We start from the raw sequence: 18,409 nt of genomic DNA, 5'->3' as shown, positions 1-18,409 counted from the left end.
TCCAGAGCCCTCAGGGCCTCCCTGCCTTTGCTCTCTCACTGTGGGCCTCTTCACCCCTTACTCATTGCCACCCTCAGGCCTGGAATCCTCTGCCCTGAAGGCCTCTTTCAAGGCCAGCTCAGACCCCACCTTCTGCACAAGGCCTCTCCCCCTTCTTCACAGGGCTTTCCTTCCCCAAGATCACTGTCTTCAGCAGGCATCCACACAGCTACATGCAGGCTGCCTAGTGGACTGAGCTCCTGCAGGATCCTACAATGCTTCTCCCTTTCTTTGAGGGTCCCGGGGAGAATGAGCACTTCAGGACGCTTCTTCCCATGTACCATTCTATCATTCAGAGGGTGCTTCATTCTGAGTCAAGTTGAAATACATCCTATAAGGCTCCTAGGACAGTAATAACAAGCCACAAAAGTGGTTCCCAACAGAGATATCCTATGTGCACAGGGCAAGGGTAGCCAATGATGGAAGCCACTCACCTTGGGCTGCATACCTACAAGACCCGTCTTCCACTAGGACGTTATAGAACGGCTGATGGTGGCCATGAGGCAGGCTGTGGACGTTCATGTTTCTGATCCACTCGTGCCCCATCATGCAGGTTGGGTCCCACCCGTAGATCACACAGTTATAGCCGTACCTAAAAGAAGAAGGACAGCTGATGGTCCAAAAAAACAGCCCTCATGGAAAGAGAAGGCAGAAATCACAGCAGCCCTGCCACGGCTCAGTCCTGCCAATTCCCTTGCCGTTCCCTGCGTAGATGACTTCAGCATTACCTTTCTTGCTCTCTATAAATCCTCTCTCTTTTCATGTATTATCATTTTATTTACTTTGACAAAAAAAAAAACCCTCTTACTGATAAACTCAAAAATTTTTAAAAAGCAAGAAAAAAAGTTTTTGGGAAAGGGAACCTACGACATCATCTGCAGAAATACAAGATCAATGAACTTTACCCTGAAATTGAAGGCACAAGAGAAGCCAGAGACAAGTGGCAGGAGGTGCAGAAGGTGAGTGGCCACCAGAGCGTCTTGGAGGCATTTTAAGGTGGGATGGGCAGAGCCAAAGGAAGCACTCTTGTTCAGTGCCTGCTTCACTGCTCAAGACTAGAAGCCAGAGGACACTTACTCACATCATTAAGGCTTGGCTCTGGGACAATGGTCTCTCCTTAAGACAATGTCAGGGAGGAGGAGAGACAGAAATAGACTGGGAAAGGTACAAAGCCATGTAAATTTATTTTTAAAAAAGACAACGTGGGGTTGATATTAAACTGCTAACTAGGCAATCACCAACGCTGGTCTTTTGTCAGTTCCAGACTGGCCTGACCGCTTCTGTCCTCTATAAGAATACAGGGACAGGTCCCTGCGCAGGCAGCCTCTGACACCCACTGGCTGTTGTGACCCTGGGCATGTCTCTTCACTCCCACAGCTCTGGGCAGTTCTCTGCACCAGAGCTGGGGCCTGTAAAACTCCTAAGAGTGGTCTAAACCAGAGGCAAATGTCACTGGGAAATGCTTAACAAAATAAAGAAAAATACAATACAACATGGATGTTAATTTGTAGTTTTCCAAGTCAATCTGCTGCTCTGGGATCAGTTTCTATCCGAGTGTGACCTCACTGCTTTATACCAGGGGTGGGAACCTATGCCCTGGTCCTCAAGTTCAGCCCTTTGACTGAATCCAAACTTCACAGAATAAATCCCCTTGATAAAAGGATTTGTTCTGTAAACCTCGGACTTAGTCAAAAGGCTGTACCCAAGGACCTAGAAGGCCTTGAGGTCACAGGTTCTCCACCCCTGTTTTATAACTCTATTTTTTGTTTTTGGAGGGGAACACAGGGCAATTGGGGATAAGCGACTTGCCCAAGGTCACACAGCTAGTAAGTGTCAAGTGTCTGAGACTAGATTTGAACTCAAGTCCTCCTGACAACGGGGCCGGTGTTCTATTCACTTCGCCACCTAGCTGCCCCTCCACCTGTGTTTTATACCAATGAAATCTCAGGCCCAGTCTCTTTGCCTGTTCTTACTAAAATGTCAAGAAATGCAGAGAAGAAAAGTAGAAATGGGTAGATGAGATAGTCTACTCTCCTATGTATAGAAGATGACTTCAGCATTACCCTTCTTGAGAAAGAGACAGAGGGGGAGAGAGTGTGTGTGTGAGTGTGTCTGTGAGCATGTGTGTGTCTGTCTCTGAGCGTGTGTGCGTGTCTGTGTGTGTGTGTGTATGCGTGCGTGTGTCTGTGTGCGTGTGTGTGTCTGCGTCTGTGCAGAGGGAGCCAAGGACAGCAGCCCCTTCGCCCGCTCGCCCACTCCACACTAAAGCCCCATGACCCCTCTAAGGAACGCAGTGTGGGCAATCTTCCCTTCTGGGGGCTTGGTGGCTGTGCCTTGTCCGTCCTTGGTCAGAGCCGCGGGGGAGACGCCCTGGAGCAGGCCCGATGCACTCGCCTCTTATGCTTCATGATGAGCCCGATGGAGTAGCAGACGTCACGGTGCTTCTCCTCTGACCGGTGCTTCACCTCCAGCCCCATCTCCTCCTTCTTGCGCTCGATGTGCTCTAAGGTATGCTGCACCAAGTAGCCGACTGCCCCGTGCTGGGAGGGGTCCAAGGTCTGGATATGCTGCAGGATGTCCAGGACCTTCAATAGTCACAGAAGAGTGGGATTCAGCCTCTGAGTTGTCTTATACTAACAGGGCACACGCGGCAAATAAGGAGGGCAAGCTGCCAGCCCCCTGAAACTCCAGACTGGGCTGGTCTTGCCCAAGCTGCTCGTCTGTCTCATGGCTCTTACTTTAAATGCACTGTTAGGTTCAACTCTCCATGACTCCATGTGGAGTTTGCACTGGTGTGGCATTTCCTTCTCCAGCTCATTTTACAGAGGAGGAAACTGAGGCAAACAAGCAGGGGTAAGTGACTTGCCCAGGGTGACACAGCTAGAAGTGTCTGAGGCCAGATTTGCACTCAGGAAGTTTCCCTCTGGCAGGAAGTCTTCCTGCCTCCAGGCCCAGCACTGTGCCACCTGGCTGCCCTCAGTATGGGCTAGGAGACCGATTTTTAATGAAGTAAGCGGAGTCTCAAGGATCTGAGTGTTTTAGTGTTTAGCCTACTCACAGTGTGAGAGTTTAGGGAATTATGTGTAGGTACCATGGTGCAGTGGAGAGAACACTGGAGTAAGAATTAGTCTGCTGGCAATTCAGCAGCTGCATGAAGGTACCAAAGCCAGTGTACCTCTCGGGGCCTCAGTTTCCCCATCTGTAAAATCAAAGCTTTAAACTACATGCTCTCCAAAGTCTCTGACAGTTTTTTTTTAAGCATGCAAAAGGAAAATAACCTGCCATACAGAGGATTTGGGAGATAGAACAGTGATGCCACCACTGTTAGACTCCACACTCCAACAAGGGGAATGATCCGATTGGATGGGGCTGAGAAAGGGATGCAGGGACAGTGTGAACATCAGGCTCCATGTGGGACTCCGTATTTGTAAGAACTAGCAGTCTCACATCAGGCCAGCGGTTATGCCCTATCCTGACTGTCCTCATTATAGAGATTTTTGTGTAAGTAAGCACTGGGGAAAATGTCATCTGTCGCTGAGAACCACTCCCTGGATTCTGCCAGCACATCACGTTCCCTTGTTAGATGAGGAGGTCCAGCTTGTTGGAAATGCAGTGTGAGAAAAACAAGGGTTCTTAGGAGAAATGAACTTTGCAGTGTTTTTCCCTGCTAGTCACCGAGTCCTGCATAGCTCAGACCTATACACACACAATGCAGATAAAGGTGGCTAGGCCTTCGACATGCATCACTGAGCTAGGTTTTTAGTTATTAGAGTTCCTGAAATAGAACCTAATCTTAGGATGAGAAAGACCTCTGAAAACCAAAAAGCTGGTCACTTGCTTCTTGTGGTAAGAGACTTTCCTGGTTCTCCTTCTGGCAGTGAGGAGATGCGGAGTATGGAGTACTGGATTTGGAGACAGCAAGACCTGAGTTCAAATCCTGCCTCAGACACCTCCTAGCTGTGGGACCCTGGGCAAGTCACTTCACCTATGTTTGCCACTGTTTTCTCCTCTGTAAAATGGGGATAATAAGAGCAGGGTTGTGAAGATCAAGTGAGAGGCTCTATGTCAAGCACTTGCAAACCTTAAAGTGTGCTACAGACATGAGTGATTCTTTCCCTCTGGCCTGTGTCTTCTGCTGGCTTCTCCCCTCAGTGCTCCATCCTACCTGAGGGGGAGCCCAGCTCTTCACCTTTGCCCCCTGCCGCCTCAGACTCCAGAGACCCCTAGCCTAAGGTGTCTCAGAGCCAGAATGCCCTTATGACCCTCTGGGGAAATGACCATCTAGAGTTTGCTGGGAGATTTCCAAAGGGGTAGCTCCCCTCCTCAAAGGCAGGCTGCCCATCCTCCCTGTTCGTGTTCTACTCCCGCATCACCTTCTCCCTCGGACGTCCCCATATCCCGCCAAGGGCAGCATGCCCCGAAGGGAGCTTGCTGCCCTGCTGCTGCCTGGCTCCACTTCCCAACCTTGTTTATGTTAGTGGTGCCACCTGCCTTCCTGCTTAGAAATGGGAAACTACAAAAGGCTTATGGACTCACACCTAGAAACCTCAGCATCCTGCAACTCAGGCTCCAAACCACCAGTCCTGCCACGTCTGCTCTCTCCCCTTCCTCTCTATCTGCATGGTGACTGCCTTCTCTCTCCCCCTTCCCCCATGACTCATATCCCTAACTCTAGTGACCAAAACCAAACCAATGAGGTTTGGGGACAAAGTCCTTTTCACACTGCGCTAGGAAAAATGACTAATGACAAAGTGGAAGAAACATCCCTGCAACAGCCAGAAATCCCAAACTGATGTCCACTCGATGGTTGCCACAACGTGGGCAGCCCTGAAACATATCTCATTCCTCCTGAGCTCGCCCATTCTGTCAATCATCTCTGTGAATCGGGGCTCTCAGTTCTGTTCTCAATCAGATCCAAAGCGAGAAACAATGAGAAGCAGCCCAGATGACATCTCTTCCAGAAACTCTACCAAGAATAAGCCTGCTGGCTGGGGACAAACAAGAGTCAAGTGTGTTCTGATAAACATTTAACAACTTTATCCTCTGAGAGAAATAATGATTAATAACCAGTGATCTGGGGAGATCCAGATGTGTCCCCTTTGGTAAAGCCCTAATTTCAAAGGTTTAGTCTCTTGAAGGATATTGCTGTTCAGACCCCAAGGGGAAAGGGGAAGGTCAGCCATAGTGCTCTGCTCAGGTCTGGGTGGGGATAAATTCTGTGAATAGATTGCCCAAGGCTGAGGGGGGTCTGGATATAGAGATAGTCTCTCTTTGACATGATGTCACTCTAAGAACCTCATTGTAATATAGCCCAGACTCTCAATGTAATATTCATTCTCTCATGAATTTTTAACCAATCAGAACTGACTGCTACCCTGGGGAACATGGGCATATTAAGCTATGAGCCTGCCACCATGATTGTCTTTGATCTAAGAGAGAGATGGCCTAATGACCACCATCTTATTAAAAGGTTGGCATCATTAATAAAATGATTAAACTACCCAGAAATGATCTCTTGAACTTTTTAAACATCATAAATGTTATTTACCAAATTGAGTTTTCTTTATAAAACTGAATCTCTTTCATTCCTAATGTGTATATGCATGATACACTCTAGAATATATTTCCTTTTGTATTGGATGGGGTATAGGAAGGTTTACTGAAAACCAAGGGATAGACATGCCAAACAAAAGTTGGGAACATTGGATTAAAATATAAAAGATGAGAATTTGGGAGTTTCTGTTGGACACTTAGCCCACATTGGATCAATGGCTGATTAGGTGGTATCTGTTCCAAACACTCATACAGTAATACTGAGACACCAAACGAGGAATGTGTCCATTCCCTCCCTACATTCTCAGTAAGACACCTCACTTTGGGGCCGAGTCCCTGCCATTTCTGCTCTGGCTCGCTTCACTGGCTACTTCACCAAGATGGCTGCAGCTGCACTTTCCCCGTGAGATCCCCCTTACCTCACCTTACTACAGGCCTTTCGCGCCCATTACCTTTTCTGGCCAAATTCCCAAATGGAAGTAGAGCCTGGCCTGGAGCAAGAGATGCTGTACATGGTCTGGATACATGGCCAGATACAGATCCAAGGAGTCCCTTAAGAGCTGGTAAGACTGATCCGTGCTTTCCCTACCAGTAAGAGAAGAAGACACCAAAAAAAGGATCTTTTAGTTTTTGCATTTTCTTTCTTGCCATCTATCTGGTATTTAAAAATGAAGTCAATGGTTCCATTTTTTTAAGACATCCATTTGTGTTCTGAGGTGGAGGCTACCGGGCATCAGTTTCTTTTTATAAATATTAAAAACCAAAAACCTTTGGTTCTAATGGTCCTTTTCAGAGAATTTGTTCAACAGATGCTCCCCTCCTTGCATGGCTGCGGCCCAGGGAAGAGAGCGAGACTTCGAGGGCTCCTGGGCCTCGGTGTCTTCCCCAGGGCCTCGCACAGTGCTCTGGGGTGCACAGGAGGCATTCACAGGAAGAGGGACAGTTACCGCCTGTTCTGGGCCAACGACTGAGTATGGCTAACAGAAGGAAGCCATTATTAAAGAACATCCCATTTTCCAAGTTTCTCCCTTTGGGAAAATCTCCCTACAATCAAGCCCTTTCAAAAGCAAAACAGCTACTTCCCCTGTGACATCCCTGCAGTGATTCTGACATACCTTTATCTTCCCATTTCTCTGCAGTTTTATCCCTCTGACCGAGTCACCAGTCACTCTCAACACCTCCTCATTAGCCTCCTGGAGTGGCCTCTCTCCACCCCTCTGTCCATAAAGCTGCCACTACTGACAGCCTTCCTAAGATGGGCCAGCTTTGATCATACCACTCCATCCCTCAAAAGCCTTCAGTGGCTCCCCAGTGCCCAGAGCAGGGCAGCTTCACCTTCTGTGAAGGGGCAGTCAGTCTGGGGAAGTCTATAGGCTCCTACTACCTGAGAATCACATTTGTAATGCATAAAATACAAAGGAAACTAATTATGTGGAAATGAAGTTATCAAAATGCTGTTTTCTTGTTTTTATTTTTAATGTATGGAATAAAAAAGGGTTTTCGTAATGTACAATTAAAAGGATGATCACGGGGCGGCCAGGTAGCACAGCGAGTAAGAGCACCGGCTCCAGTGTTGAGAAGACCTGGAGATCAAATCCTGGGCTCACTTAGCACCCACCCATAAACAACTGGCTGAGTAACCTTGAGCAAGTTACTTAACCCCAATTGCTTAGGGGCGTCCAGGTGGCTCAGCGAGTAAGAGCACCGGCTCCAGTGTCAGGATGACCTGGATCAAATCTGGGCTCAGATACTTGGCACCCACCCAGAAATAACTGGCCGTGTAACCTTGAGCAAGTTACTTAACCCCAATTGCTTAAAAAAATAAAATAAAATAAAAAGGATGATCACACAGGAAACTACAAATCTACTCTGTATAACTTGCTACTCCCTTCAAATATACAACAAAATTATTATCGAAATTTCTTTTTTTTTTTTTCCATTCCCTCGCCCTCCCACACTAGATATGGCTACCAATAGACAGAAAGAGTTGTGTATATGTAAAATTATTCTATATATACATCTATTTATCAGTTCTTTCTCTGCATAGTCGGCATCTTTCCTCATATGTTCTTTATAGTTAATTTGGGTATTTATAATAGTCAAAATGACTTATTCACGCAATCTTTTTTTTTTTTTAAATACTTTTTAAAAAGCAACGAAAGACAAGTTCATGGATTCCAGGTTAAGAGCAGCTGGTCCAGAGGAGCCAATATGCACACACACAGTCCCTGACAGGAAGGCCTTTTCTCCTCACTCCCATCACCTAGAACCAAGGTCTTTCTTCAAGGATTGGATCAAATGCCACCCACTCTGTGATGCCTTCTGGGATACCTCTGGGGGTCTGAACTCTCTTTGACCTTGATTTTCCTTGTACTCTACCCATTTCTGTAGATGCTATGATTCCCTCAGAAAGAATGTAAGCTCCTTGAGGGCAGACAGCATCCCACTTTTGTCTTTATACCCAAGCACAAAGCCTTGAACACCGTAAGCGCTGGAATTAAATTTTAAACATGGAAACACTTGAGAGTTTCTGTTGGACATTTAGCCCACGTCTGGGTCAATTATTGGTTAAGTGGCCTTTTTTTTTTAAAACAAATGCTGAGATTACAGTAATACTAAGCCACATGGAAACATAAGACAAATGTCAATTCAAAGATGACTGAACAATAATGTAAAAGAAACCCATCGTGCCTCCAGAGCCAGCTCTGTGTCTAGCATCCCTCCTTTACATTCTCTCAGTTTTAATCTGTTTATCCACTCTAAGCAGGCTGTTCTTTTAGCTCTATGGGTACTATGAGGGATGGCTTCTCATGGCCTACTCGTGGGAGAAATGGAGACCTAAAGGGCCATCCATGTCTTTGTCTGTCTATAAAAATCCAGAGGAGAGCCTTGCTCCTCTAAAGTGGCTTGGAGGGTGGGATGGGCTCTATATGTCCTAGGGGAAGGTTTTCTGCAGGGCTGGAGAAGATCGACATTAGGCAGCCCCAAGTCAGACAACCAGGACTCACCTCTTTCCCAGGCTCAGGAGGTTTCCCACCATTCGCTGCAACACCTTCTTAGAGCTAACAACCCCATAGAACTCCTCGGTCACGTGGTGGCCAATCAGATATTCACATTCTTTCACTGTCAGCTGTTTTCCTCTCCCAAAGGCATCGATGTAAATGTAGTCAAAAATATCTTGGCTCCTAGTAAAAAAGTCCACAGAGCCCAAACTCAGGTTGGAACTGTACATTTGGGTATGTAACATTTCTTAGCAGGCTCCCCAAATGCCCCATTTTCACTTAGCATGCCATTGTTTAAAAGTGGTGACCTTCTATTTGCCCTCTGCAGTATTCTCAGGCTGCAATGATCTGACATTAAGGAAGAGTGGGGACAGTTACAAAGCTGACAAAGTTCCCCGAGGTTAGCGAGACCTCTGGGCAACGCAAGGCTGTCCAAGTTCTCCCAAGCTACATGAGGATCTTTCTTTCAGTTTAGCTGTCACCCAAGTTAATGGAACAAGTCGAATGAGATTACCGACCCAACTGGAGGATAAGAAGAAAATGTTGGCAAAATCGTGTTGCCAACCAAGGCTACCAGCAGAACTGACATGACTGAAGGGAAGGACATTCTGCTGTCTGAGTCTGCCAAGAGCTGTTTTAATAGCTGATTTTCTACCATAAGAGACAAGGGCTCTGTCACTTGGCGATGATCACTAAAGGTGCTCTGGGACCTCACAGGTAGGGAATGCCTCTTTCCCAAGGGACCCATGGTCTTGGGCAAGCCCAGCTGGCCTCTGGCATACGTGGCTTCATCTGATCTGGATACCCTCCCCATGGGCCTGATCAGGGATGTATCAAAAGTCACATGTGGCTTCTCAGGGAGAGATGAAAGAGCCAGTGCTGGAACCCACATCTTTAGATTCCCAATTCAATCTTTTTTCCAAGGCACTGGAGTGACTATTCCTGCTGGAAAAAGACTGCCTTTTTGATAAGGAATTTTTCTAGATCTAGCTAGATAAAATGTGTGTAGATTTCTGTATTAGGATCAAGAGAATCAGGTCTTATTATATACACTCTGAAGCCTCTAGCTTTGGGCTATGATAGGTAAGATGTGGAGAACAGAAAAGGAATTTATTTGGAACTGGGCAGAAATGAAAGGGTGGTAAAAAGGTAAAAAATTAGAGATGATTATCAAGATTTTAAAAATATTTTGAAAATAAAAATAGTGACATTTCTTAATCTCGTGTGAATGATGGAAACACAATTAGGGAAGTGAAAAAATATTTAATGATAAAATGAAGTTAACAAGCATTTAAGAAGTACCTGCCATGTGCTAGGCACTGGGCTGAGCCCAGAGATACAAAGTAAGGCAAAAAACAGTCCTTGCCCTTCGGGAGCTCCCAGTTCAGTGGGAGAGAACAAATAAAAACAATGAAGTGCAAAGAAGACAAGAGATGGTGAAGATAACTTCATTGGAAAAAACACAAAGATTCAGGGGGCCTGGAAAGGCTCCCTGCAGAAGGTGGGGCTCTGGAGGAGACTTGAAGAAAGCCAGGAGAGGCAGACAGGAGGGAGGGTTTCAGCATAGAACTGAGAGAGGAGTGTCCTGTGCAAGGAACAGCAAAGGGGTCAGCATCATGGGATCCCAGGATGTGTGAAGGGCAACATGGTAGAAGAAAACTAGGCAGGTTGGAGGGGGCCGGTAATGAAAGGCTTTACAAGTCAAACAGAAGATTTTAGATTTGATTCTGATGGCAACAGGGCTCCATTGAACTTCAATGAATGGGATGTGTCTGGTGGAGAGGGTGATGACAGTCAGAATATGTACTTCAGGAAAATCAATTTTTAAAAAATATATTTCTATTTATTTCATTAAATATTTCCTAATTACATTTAAAATTTTTTTAGCATTCATTTAAAAAAATTTTGACTCCCAAATTCTCTCCCTCTCTTCCTTTCTCCAACTTTTTAGAAGGCAAGCAATAAGATATCAGACATATGAAGTCATATAAAACATACAGGAAAACCAATCTGATGGCTAAGGAGGAGGGCCTGCAGTCATGTGGGAAGGGGGGAGTCAGGACACCAATCAGCAGTCACTTTGATAGTCCAGGGGTGAGGGGTAAGGGATGAGGGCCTGCCCTGGGGGGGCAGTGTCAGAGGAGAGGAGGGGGCACATATGAGAGATGTTATGAAAGTAAAATCAACTGACCTGGCAATAGCTTGGGGGTGAGAGAGGGGGGTTGTGAGCCCAGGGGCCTAGGAGGATGGTGGTACCCTCAAGAGTCACAGGGAAAGGAGGAACAGGGCGGGTTTGGGGGAAAAGAGAACGACTTTAGTCTTGGACACACTGAGCATAAGATGTCTAGGAGACATTCAGTCTGAGCTGTTGAATAGTAAGTTGGAGATGCAAAACTGGAGGCCAGGAGAGAAGTTAGGGTTGGACAAACAGATCTGAGTCTCCTCTGTATAGAGATGATAAGGGAATCCATTAGAGCTGATGAGATCACCAAGAAAAATAGTGAAGAGGGCCCCGGATGAAGCCTTTGGGGAGACCTCTGGTTACTGGTGAAGAACTGGGTAAAGATCCAGCAAAGGAAACTGCGGAGTGGTCAGGTAGGAGGAGACCCAGAAGAGAAGAGTGTTGTAAAAACCTAGAGGAAAGAGCATCAAAGAGAACAGGGTGATGGACAATGGCTAGCTCCTTGGAGATGAGTAAGGCAAGGGCAGAGGAGGGAGACACAGGCCCAGGCTGGGCGTGAGAGGGAAGTCGAGGCTCAAGGGAGCCTGAATCACCCACCCTGCACAGTTAGAAGGACATGAGGGACAGGAATGAGGAGGCTGGCTAAGATCACTTTGGGTGGGCATATGTAGAATTCAGTGAAAACGTAAAGTACAATGTATTTAAAGACACTTGTGCCATTTCTGCTTTGAACCTGAAGATGCTGCAGCTACTCCTGCTGCTGTTGATTCTTCATTTTCCAGGAGGACCAATGACAGCAGGGTGAGGTCCTGACTTGCACATGAATTGGATTTAAGTGAGGCAGGGCTGTGCAAAGTCCCCAGCCTCACTTTCTCCTCCACAGTCATAGAGTTCAGTGGCAGGACATAGGTCAGGACGACTGGTGATGGCCCCAGATGCAGTGGGAGACCTTGGCCTTTTTAAGGTGAAGTCTTCCCAGGTCCCAGTTTGTCTGAGGCAACGCCCATTCAGTGATTAAATATGAAGTAAGAACTGAGGCAGAAGACAGCCTAGTCTGACTTCCCAAAAGAATCAGTCAGGGAGGCAAGACCCTCAGAGTTTCTGTCCAGAACAGAAACAACTGCTATTTACATTCCCTCTGAGCCATCAAACACCCAATAATGAGCAAGTAAGGCTTGGGGGGGGGGGGGCGGCTATTATTGGCCAATCAGTGAGAGGCAGAGGGATTTGGGTTTAAAGGCATAGTCAGGTAAGTCCATTTGAATACTAAAGGGCCTTATCAAAACCTGGTTTACCAGAGCTGTATTTCAAGAAATCATGAATGAAAACTACATGAGACAAAAGAATTTATTGTACCAGTTTTTCACAAAAGACAAGGATAGAATAAATGAATAAATAGGGAAGGAAAAAAATCTAGCCCCCAAGCCCCAAAATACCTTGTGAAGTTTAAGAGGTCAGAACCACAAGTAAGGATATGACTTCCCACATGGACATGGGAAGAGGAGGAGCAGATGATGCTATAAAAGTCAGAGAGTCTGGTTTGTAAGCACTCTTTGGACCACACCAAATCACCTGGAATCAAGGAGATGTAAGTGTGAATCCAGCCTCAGACATTTAGCAGCTGTGAGGCCCTGGACAAACCCTGAACCTCTGCCTGCCTCTCGTGAGGGCCAAACTCGATACCAGCTGTAAAGCGCTTAGCGCAGCACCAGACACACGCAAGCGCTGTAGAAAGTCAGCCATGACTGCTGTGGTTGACACTGTACTTGAAGCAAGTCCTTAGGCCAGTCCTGACCTTACAGGTGACTCACCCTTCGATGCCTTGACACCATCTGAGTAAGAAGTGACTAGGGAAATTGACCGGCTCCAGTCGGACTCCGAGCTGTCTGGCAATCGTTAAATAGAGCACAGAGAGGCTAATTGGGATTCCTGTTCTTCGGCCCAAAACCTGAAAAGTGAAAAAAAACTAAACTTATAAGCTGATGGAGCTCAATATAGTAAAAAAAAATCAAGACATAGGAAACTACAGAGGTTTTTTTTTTTAAAGAATTATTTCAAGGGAAAAAATAAATAAAAGTAGGAATGAAGGAAGGAAAGTACTACTGGATTCTGAAGTATAGTATAACATCATAATCATCAAAGTTATTCTTTAGTGTTTAAAAAACACACACAGAAAAACTGGTGAGTGGAACAGACTAGATAGGTAGCAAGTGAACACTTTAAACCAGAACTTCTGTTCTGTGAACTCAAAAATATCAACTCTTGGGAGCCAGAACAAAAGTTGTTTGACAAGAAATGCTGGGAAAAGAGGAACCTGTTTGGCATAAATTGGATTTATAGCAGTGTCTTACACCATCTATCACAACAAAGTGCGAATGGCCCTACAACCTAACTATAAAAGGCCACATCATTAAAAATAAAAATTAGGAGAAAGGAAGCTTGTACCTTTCCTATGGTCAGAGGAAAAATTCTTCAGATGACAAGAGTTAGGGGAGATCACATAAAAAAACTGATAATTTTTGATCACACAAAATTAAAAAAACTTATGAACAAACAAAATTAATGTAGTTGGCAAGAAGAAAAACACAATAGTGGGAAAAATATTTTGGATCAAATATGTAATAAAAATCTGACATATAAGATATATAAGGAACTGACAATAATACATGAAACTAGGACAATAATGTATAAAACTCCCCAATAAAAAAATTGCCAAAAGGATACAATGTTTAAAAAAAATTCAACCTATCAGCCACAGGAAAAAATGTTCCAATCACTAATAAGAAAGAAATAGAAATTCAAACAACTCTGAGGTCTCACCTTCTGTCCATCAAAATGGCAAAGATAAGCACAGAAAAAGTCAAGAGAGGAGGGGGTCTGGGGAAATGGGCATACTAATATACCACTGATGCAGTTGTGAATTGCTGTAAAAATTCTGTTCAACATTTGACAACACAGTGTGACAACACAATTTACCTCTTTATATCCTTTGACCCAGCAATCCTATTACTAGGTATATATTCCAAGAAAGTCAGACAGAAAGTAAGGTCTCATATAGAACAAAATTCATAGGAACATTTTTTGTTGTGGCAAAAAACTGGAAACAAAATAGATTTCTTTCAACTGGAGAATGGATGAACAAACTGTGTTATAAATGTAATGGATGATTATTGTGCCAGAAGAAATGATGAATGTAAGAAATTCTGAGAAACTTGGGAAGACCTATATGAACTGATATACGGTGAATTCAGTAAGGAGAACCAAGAGATTAGTATCCATGATGAGTACAATAATGTAAATATAGGGAACGTAAGGAGGGGCTAAGCTCTAGATGCTTGCAATAATCATTTTTGTTCCCCACCAAAAATAGAACAGAACATTCTTCCTCCTCCCCCTGCCTCTTGGTGCAGAATAGTGTATACACCATCAGATGACCAGGCACAGTGGGAGAAGATTTTGCTTATTTCTTTAGCTTTGTTACTCAAAGGGTTCCAGGGAGATGGGGGCAGCTATATTCTGAAATGGCAGTGAAGTAAAAACAAAAGGCAGCAAGAAAATTTATCTTAAAAAAGTGAGACAGGCCAACTTATGCAATCAATAGGAATTTACAGAAGGGCCAAAGTGCCAAACACTGTCCACTCAAGACATTTAAGGCCCCTGAGGTTAGACTGCCTCTCGGTTTAAAGCTTCAGCGTCCTTACGCTGGCTCACTACAACACATTGCCAGCTCTACAAGGCGAGGTTCTGTTTTCTGAGTCCTAGCCCACTGAGGAGGTTTTAGAAGTGGGAAACATCCCATCCTGAGGCTCTGCCAATGCTTGTCAAGTCTCTTGACTTGTTAGACTTTTCTCCAATTCAGGATGCTCCCTCACCTGATGGATATACAGGTTCAGGGCGTTGTAGTAATCCATTCGGTTCCCTCTGTATTTGAGCTGATCATAAAGCACACAGTTGATGGCCTCGAGGACCTGGCTCTGGAGCTCACCTTCAGTTATCATGGCCCCACCTTACAAACACACAGAAGATCAAAACACACAGTTAACAACGGAAACAAACTGGGTGGTTCGATCAGTGCTAGAAATCGTCAAGCAATTGTGGAAAGCAAATTTTGGGGAGAATGTAACTGACTCTTTTGTTTTGTATTTTTCAATTTGCTGTGTATGACCCATGCGTGACCTGTAGGACCAGTTATAGCAGCTGGTTCCCCTCAGCATCTTCTCTGCTCCTCTAATTGGCACAAAAAGACTTAATTGCTAAAAAAGGAGGCCTTTGGCAGTCTCTGGAATGCTCCCTCCTTCATCCAGCTTGTCAGGTAGTTCTCTTTGATTTAGTGCAACTGGCTAAAACAATAAGGACGTGTCCCTTCTCCATCCCTGTGGCTTATGATATAGATTCTCCTGAACAAGCATACTTTTTTCTTTGTGTAACTGGCTGTACCATAATGAGCTGCCATTTTCTTATCTTTGTCTCATGTGTTATATAAACACTACTAAGTGTACCGTGAATCACCTGACAAGTGCTGGTGGGGTGGGTCACACTCTGACTGAGTGTAATAAAACCTGTGTTGGATTTTCACTGGTTTATTAGAGTTAGCTGGTCAAACAGATAAGACAATTAATACATACATGGTAACAGTAGGTACAGAACCTTGAAGAGAAAAAATATATCTGTATATAACATACACATATATACACATTATGTTAGAGAGGAAGACTCTGGATAACTATTAAACCATATGCAATTAGATATAACTATCTCAAGACATTTTGATAATTCAGGAAACTTGTTCTATGCTTTTCCAAATTAACTCCAAACTCTTTGGTTTTCTTTTACAAAGCAAAACTGGAACTAGAAGCAATTCCACACCTGCCTTGAAGGCCAAGCTGGGGTGGCGACAGTTTTTCCCCCGGAGGACTTTGCGAACTTGGTCTGTAATACTCTCAACTTGGGACTGGATATCTTTTAGGCAGATATCAGCAAGAGGATTGCAATACTGGTCAATTAGCACGGCACCTGAAAATGAATATATAACACAGGCAATGAACCAGGAGCAGGACCAGAAGGCCAGTTTCATCGCTCCCCTTCTCATGTCTATTAGCAATTCGCTGGATCCCATCAAGACCGCACCACTTTGTTGCATCTCCCCATCATATACCTCCAAAATTGAGATGAGTTTCTAACAGACTTAATATCTGAACTTTTAAGAACTCATGAATCCATGACTGAAAAGCACCACGAGTCCCTACGAACTAAAGATGACAAATGTAGGCCAAAGTGATACAAGATAATTCATGGCCCATGACTCAGCTTATTGTTACTGAAAGAAATGATCAAAGTAGAACCTGTTACACCACTTGGCCACTTCTCTGGCCAAATATAATCCAGTATCTTGATGGACCTAGAAATACTAACACAAATAGTTTTTTACTGCAAAGAGAAGCTGAAACCTCAAATGACACACTATACAGCATTAAGGATTTCAAGTGGGAAGCTGAGAAATTTAGGGATATACCTTCTTCCATATGGATGCAGAATTAATTTTAACATAAAATTAAATCAATGAGCATTTATTAAGTGCCTACTATATACCAGGCATCGTGTTATACAAAGACAAACAAGAACAAAGACAAGTCTTTTTCAGGACTGTTACTGCCCAGCAAAGCATCAACCACACCAACTTAAGTGTCTTCAACCACAAGGGATTAGACAGAGATTTCTGGCTAGAAGATTATTTCCCTAACAAGTCTGCTGCAAAGTTCATTATCATGAGCCCATTCCCCCCCTGGAAATATGTAGAAAATACATAGTAGAAAGGAGACCAAGGCTTCAGTCCTACATCTGCTTCTGCACAGCTCACGTCCATTTTCTGTGACTTAGTTTCCACATCTGGATCTCACGATATCTTAAGATCTCAATTCTCTGTGAATGGCATCACCATTCTTTTTTTGGGGGTGAGGCAATTGGTGTTAAGTGACTTGCCCAGGGTCACACAGCTAGTAAATGTCAAGTATCTGAAGCCAGATTTGAACTCAGGTCTTCCTGACTCCAGGGCTGGTGCTCTATCCACATCACTATTCATGAACGTGTTTTTAATTTGTGCATAAAAGAGAAATGAACTGTGTGCTTCTTGGATTGTCCATTGTCATTTTCATGTGCATTTGTTTTGTCTCTATGAAGAATTACTAACTTGCTTCAGGGCAGGGGCTAAGTTTTATAGTTCTGCGTGTCCGAAGCACCCAAGACACTGGGCATATAGTAGGTGGTCAAATACTTGACAGGGTATATAGTTGGCATTAACCTCTAGAATAATGAAATATAAATAGGAAGACCTAGCTATAAAAAATTTTTGTTTTGACATCCTTAGTGAAGACCCTGGTTTAACTTTGTCTCTAAAGTTAAAATAAACATGTATGTATAAACATGTAAACATGTAAAATAAACGTGTATAATAAACATGTAAACTCACAGGGAGCAGGGGGCTAACAGTTGAAAGTAGTACATTTTTTAAATGGCCATAGGATCTTGGATCACAGGACCTCAGAGGTCATCTAGTCAAATCCCCAGAGGGGTGAAGTGACTTGTCCTGGATCATCCAGGCAGGAGGTAGCAGAGCCAGGATGTGCCCAGCTCCTCTCACTCCAAACCCAGCTCTCTCGCCACTGAACCAGACTACTCAAATAAACTTCTGTGGGTCTCTAAATAGGGAACAAAAGCACCATCATTCACGTGACAGGTAGGGAATACGTGCCATGATACCAATAAGGATGGGTAATGCTATTATAAAATCTTTTTTTAAAAAGAAAAATAAGCAGTAGCAAAATTTTCATTAAAATGTTTTCTTATATCAATATGATGAAATCACGATTATCCAGTGGTGAGCAAATCCATATAAGAACCCAAAAGGCCAAATTAGCCCAAACTTATACTCTTTGGACTTAGAAATGTTTTCTCAAAATGATGGGTATTGTAAGAACCCAGAACAAGGCTCCAACCTTCAGTCTCTCTTTTCCAATACATCCTTTGCAGAGCTGTAAAATAATTGAAGGCACTGGTCTAACTTCCTCAAAAATCTTCAGTTTCTTATTCCTTATTCCTTCTAGAATAAAACACCAATTCCTGAGCCTGGGGCTAAAGGCCCTCTGTAACCAGGTGCAGTCATTCCTCTCATTTCCCCCCTTCACATACTCTTACTTTCTGACCCAAGTGGCCACTAGCTCTTTCCTGCACTCAAGCAGGTGGCTTTGGTCGACATTCTCTAGGTGCCTTGAATGCATTCTCTCTTCCTCCTTGACCTTCAAGAATTGGCTTAGTTAGGTGCCTATGAAATCTTTCCTAATCCTCCGAAGAAAATCTCTATTTCTTCTGCCCCACTGTAAAAGTATGGTAGGGCACCTATCTGTGTGCATACTGCATTTCCCCCAGTAGACTCTAAGCTACCTGAGGGCAAGTGCCATGCTGCTTTTCATCTTTGTATCACCAGGGCTAAAACAGCGCTTCATACATAGCAGGTGCTTACAAACGTCTGTTGAACTGGATGAGAATGCATGGTATTCATTCAAACAAAACGAAGGCCAACATATGGATGGAACTCGGGAGGAGGAAGAAAGTGCTGGTCTTCATTACCGTGACCTGT

At 44.2% G+C, this 18,409-nt stretch overlaps 1 protein-coding gene across 2 annotated transcripts in view; it reads right to left on the bottom strand.

The window, feature by feature from the left end:
- Positions 1 to 18,409, bottom strand: part of FBXO21 (F-box protein 21) — a 42,443-nt gene that overhangs the window by 7,267 nt on the left and 16,767 nt on the right. The window contains exons 5-11 of one of the 2 annotated variants that reach the window (XM_069081739.1): positions 15,643 to 15,789; positions 14,649 to 14,782; positions 12,588 to 12,724; positions 8,601 to 8,777; positions 6,045 to 6,177; positions 2,434 to 2,624; positions 474 to 631 (exon numbers count right to left, since the gene is read on the bottom strand). In XM_069081739.1, the coding sequence (XP_068937840.1) occupies positions 474 to 631; positions 2,434 to 2,624; positions 6,045 to 6,177; positions 8,601 to 8,777; positions 12,588 to 12,724; positions 14,649 to 14,782; positions 15,643 to 15,789 (1,077 nt within the window). The remainder of the gene's footprint in view (positions 1 to 473; positions 632 to 2,433; positions 2,625 to 6,044; positions 6,178 to 8,600; positions 8,778 to 12,587; positions 12,725 to 14,648; positions 14,783 to 15,642; positions 15,790 to 18,409) is intronic. The other variant, XM_069081740.1, reaches the window with a different exon arrangement.

Source organism: Petaurus breviceps, unplaced genomic scaffold (assembly GCF_028583685.1).
Source record: "Petaurus breviceps papuanus isolate PSGF00001 unplaced genomic scaffold, PetGlider_PUasm1.0 99, whole genome shotgun sequence".
In the NCBI taxonomy this organism is placed as follows: domain Eukaryota; kingdom Metazoa; phylum Chordata; class Mammalia; order Diprotodontia; family Petauridae; genus Petaurus; species Petaurus breviceps.
This window is presented reverse-complemented; position numbering and strand designations above follow the sequence as displayed.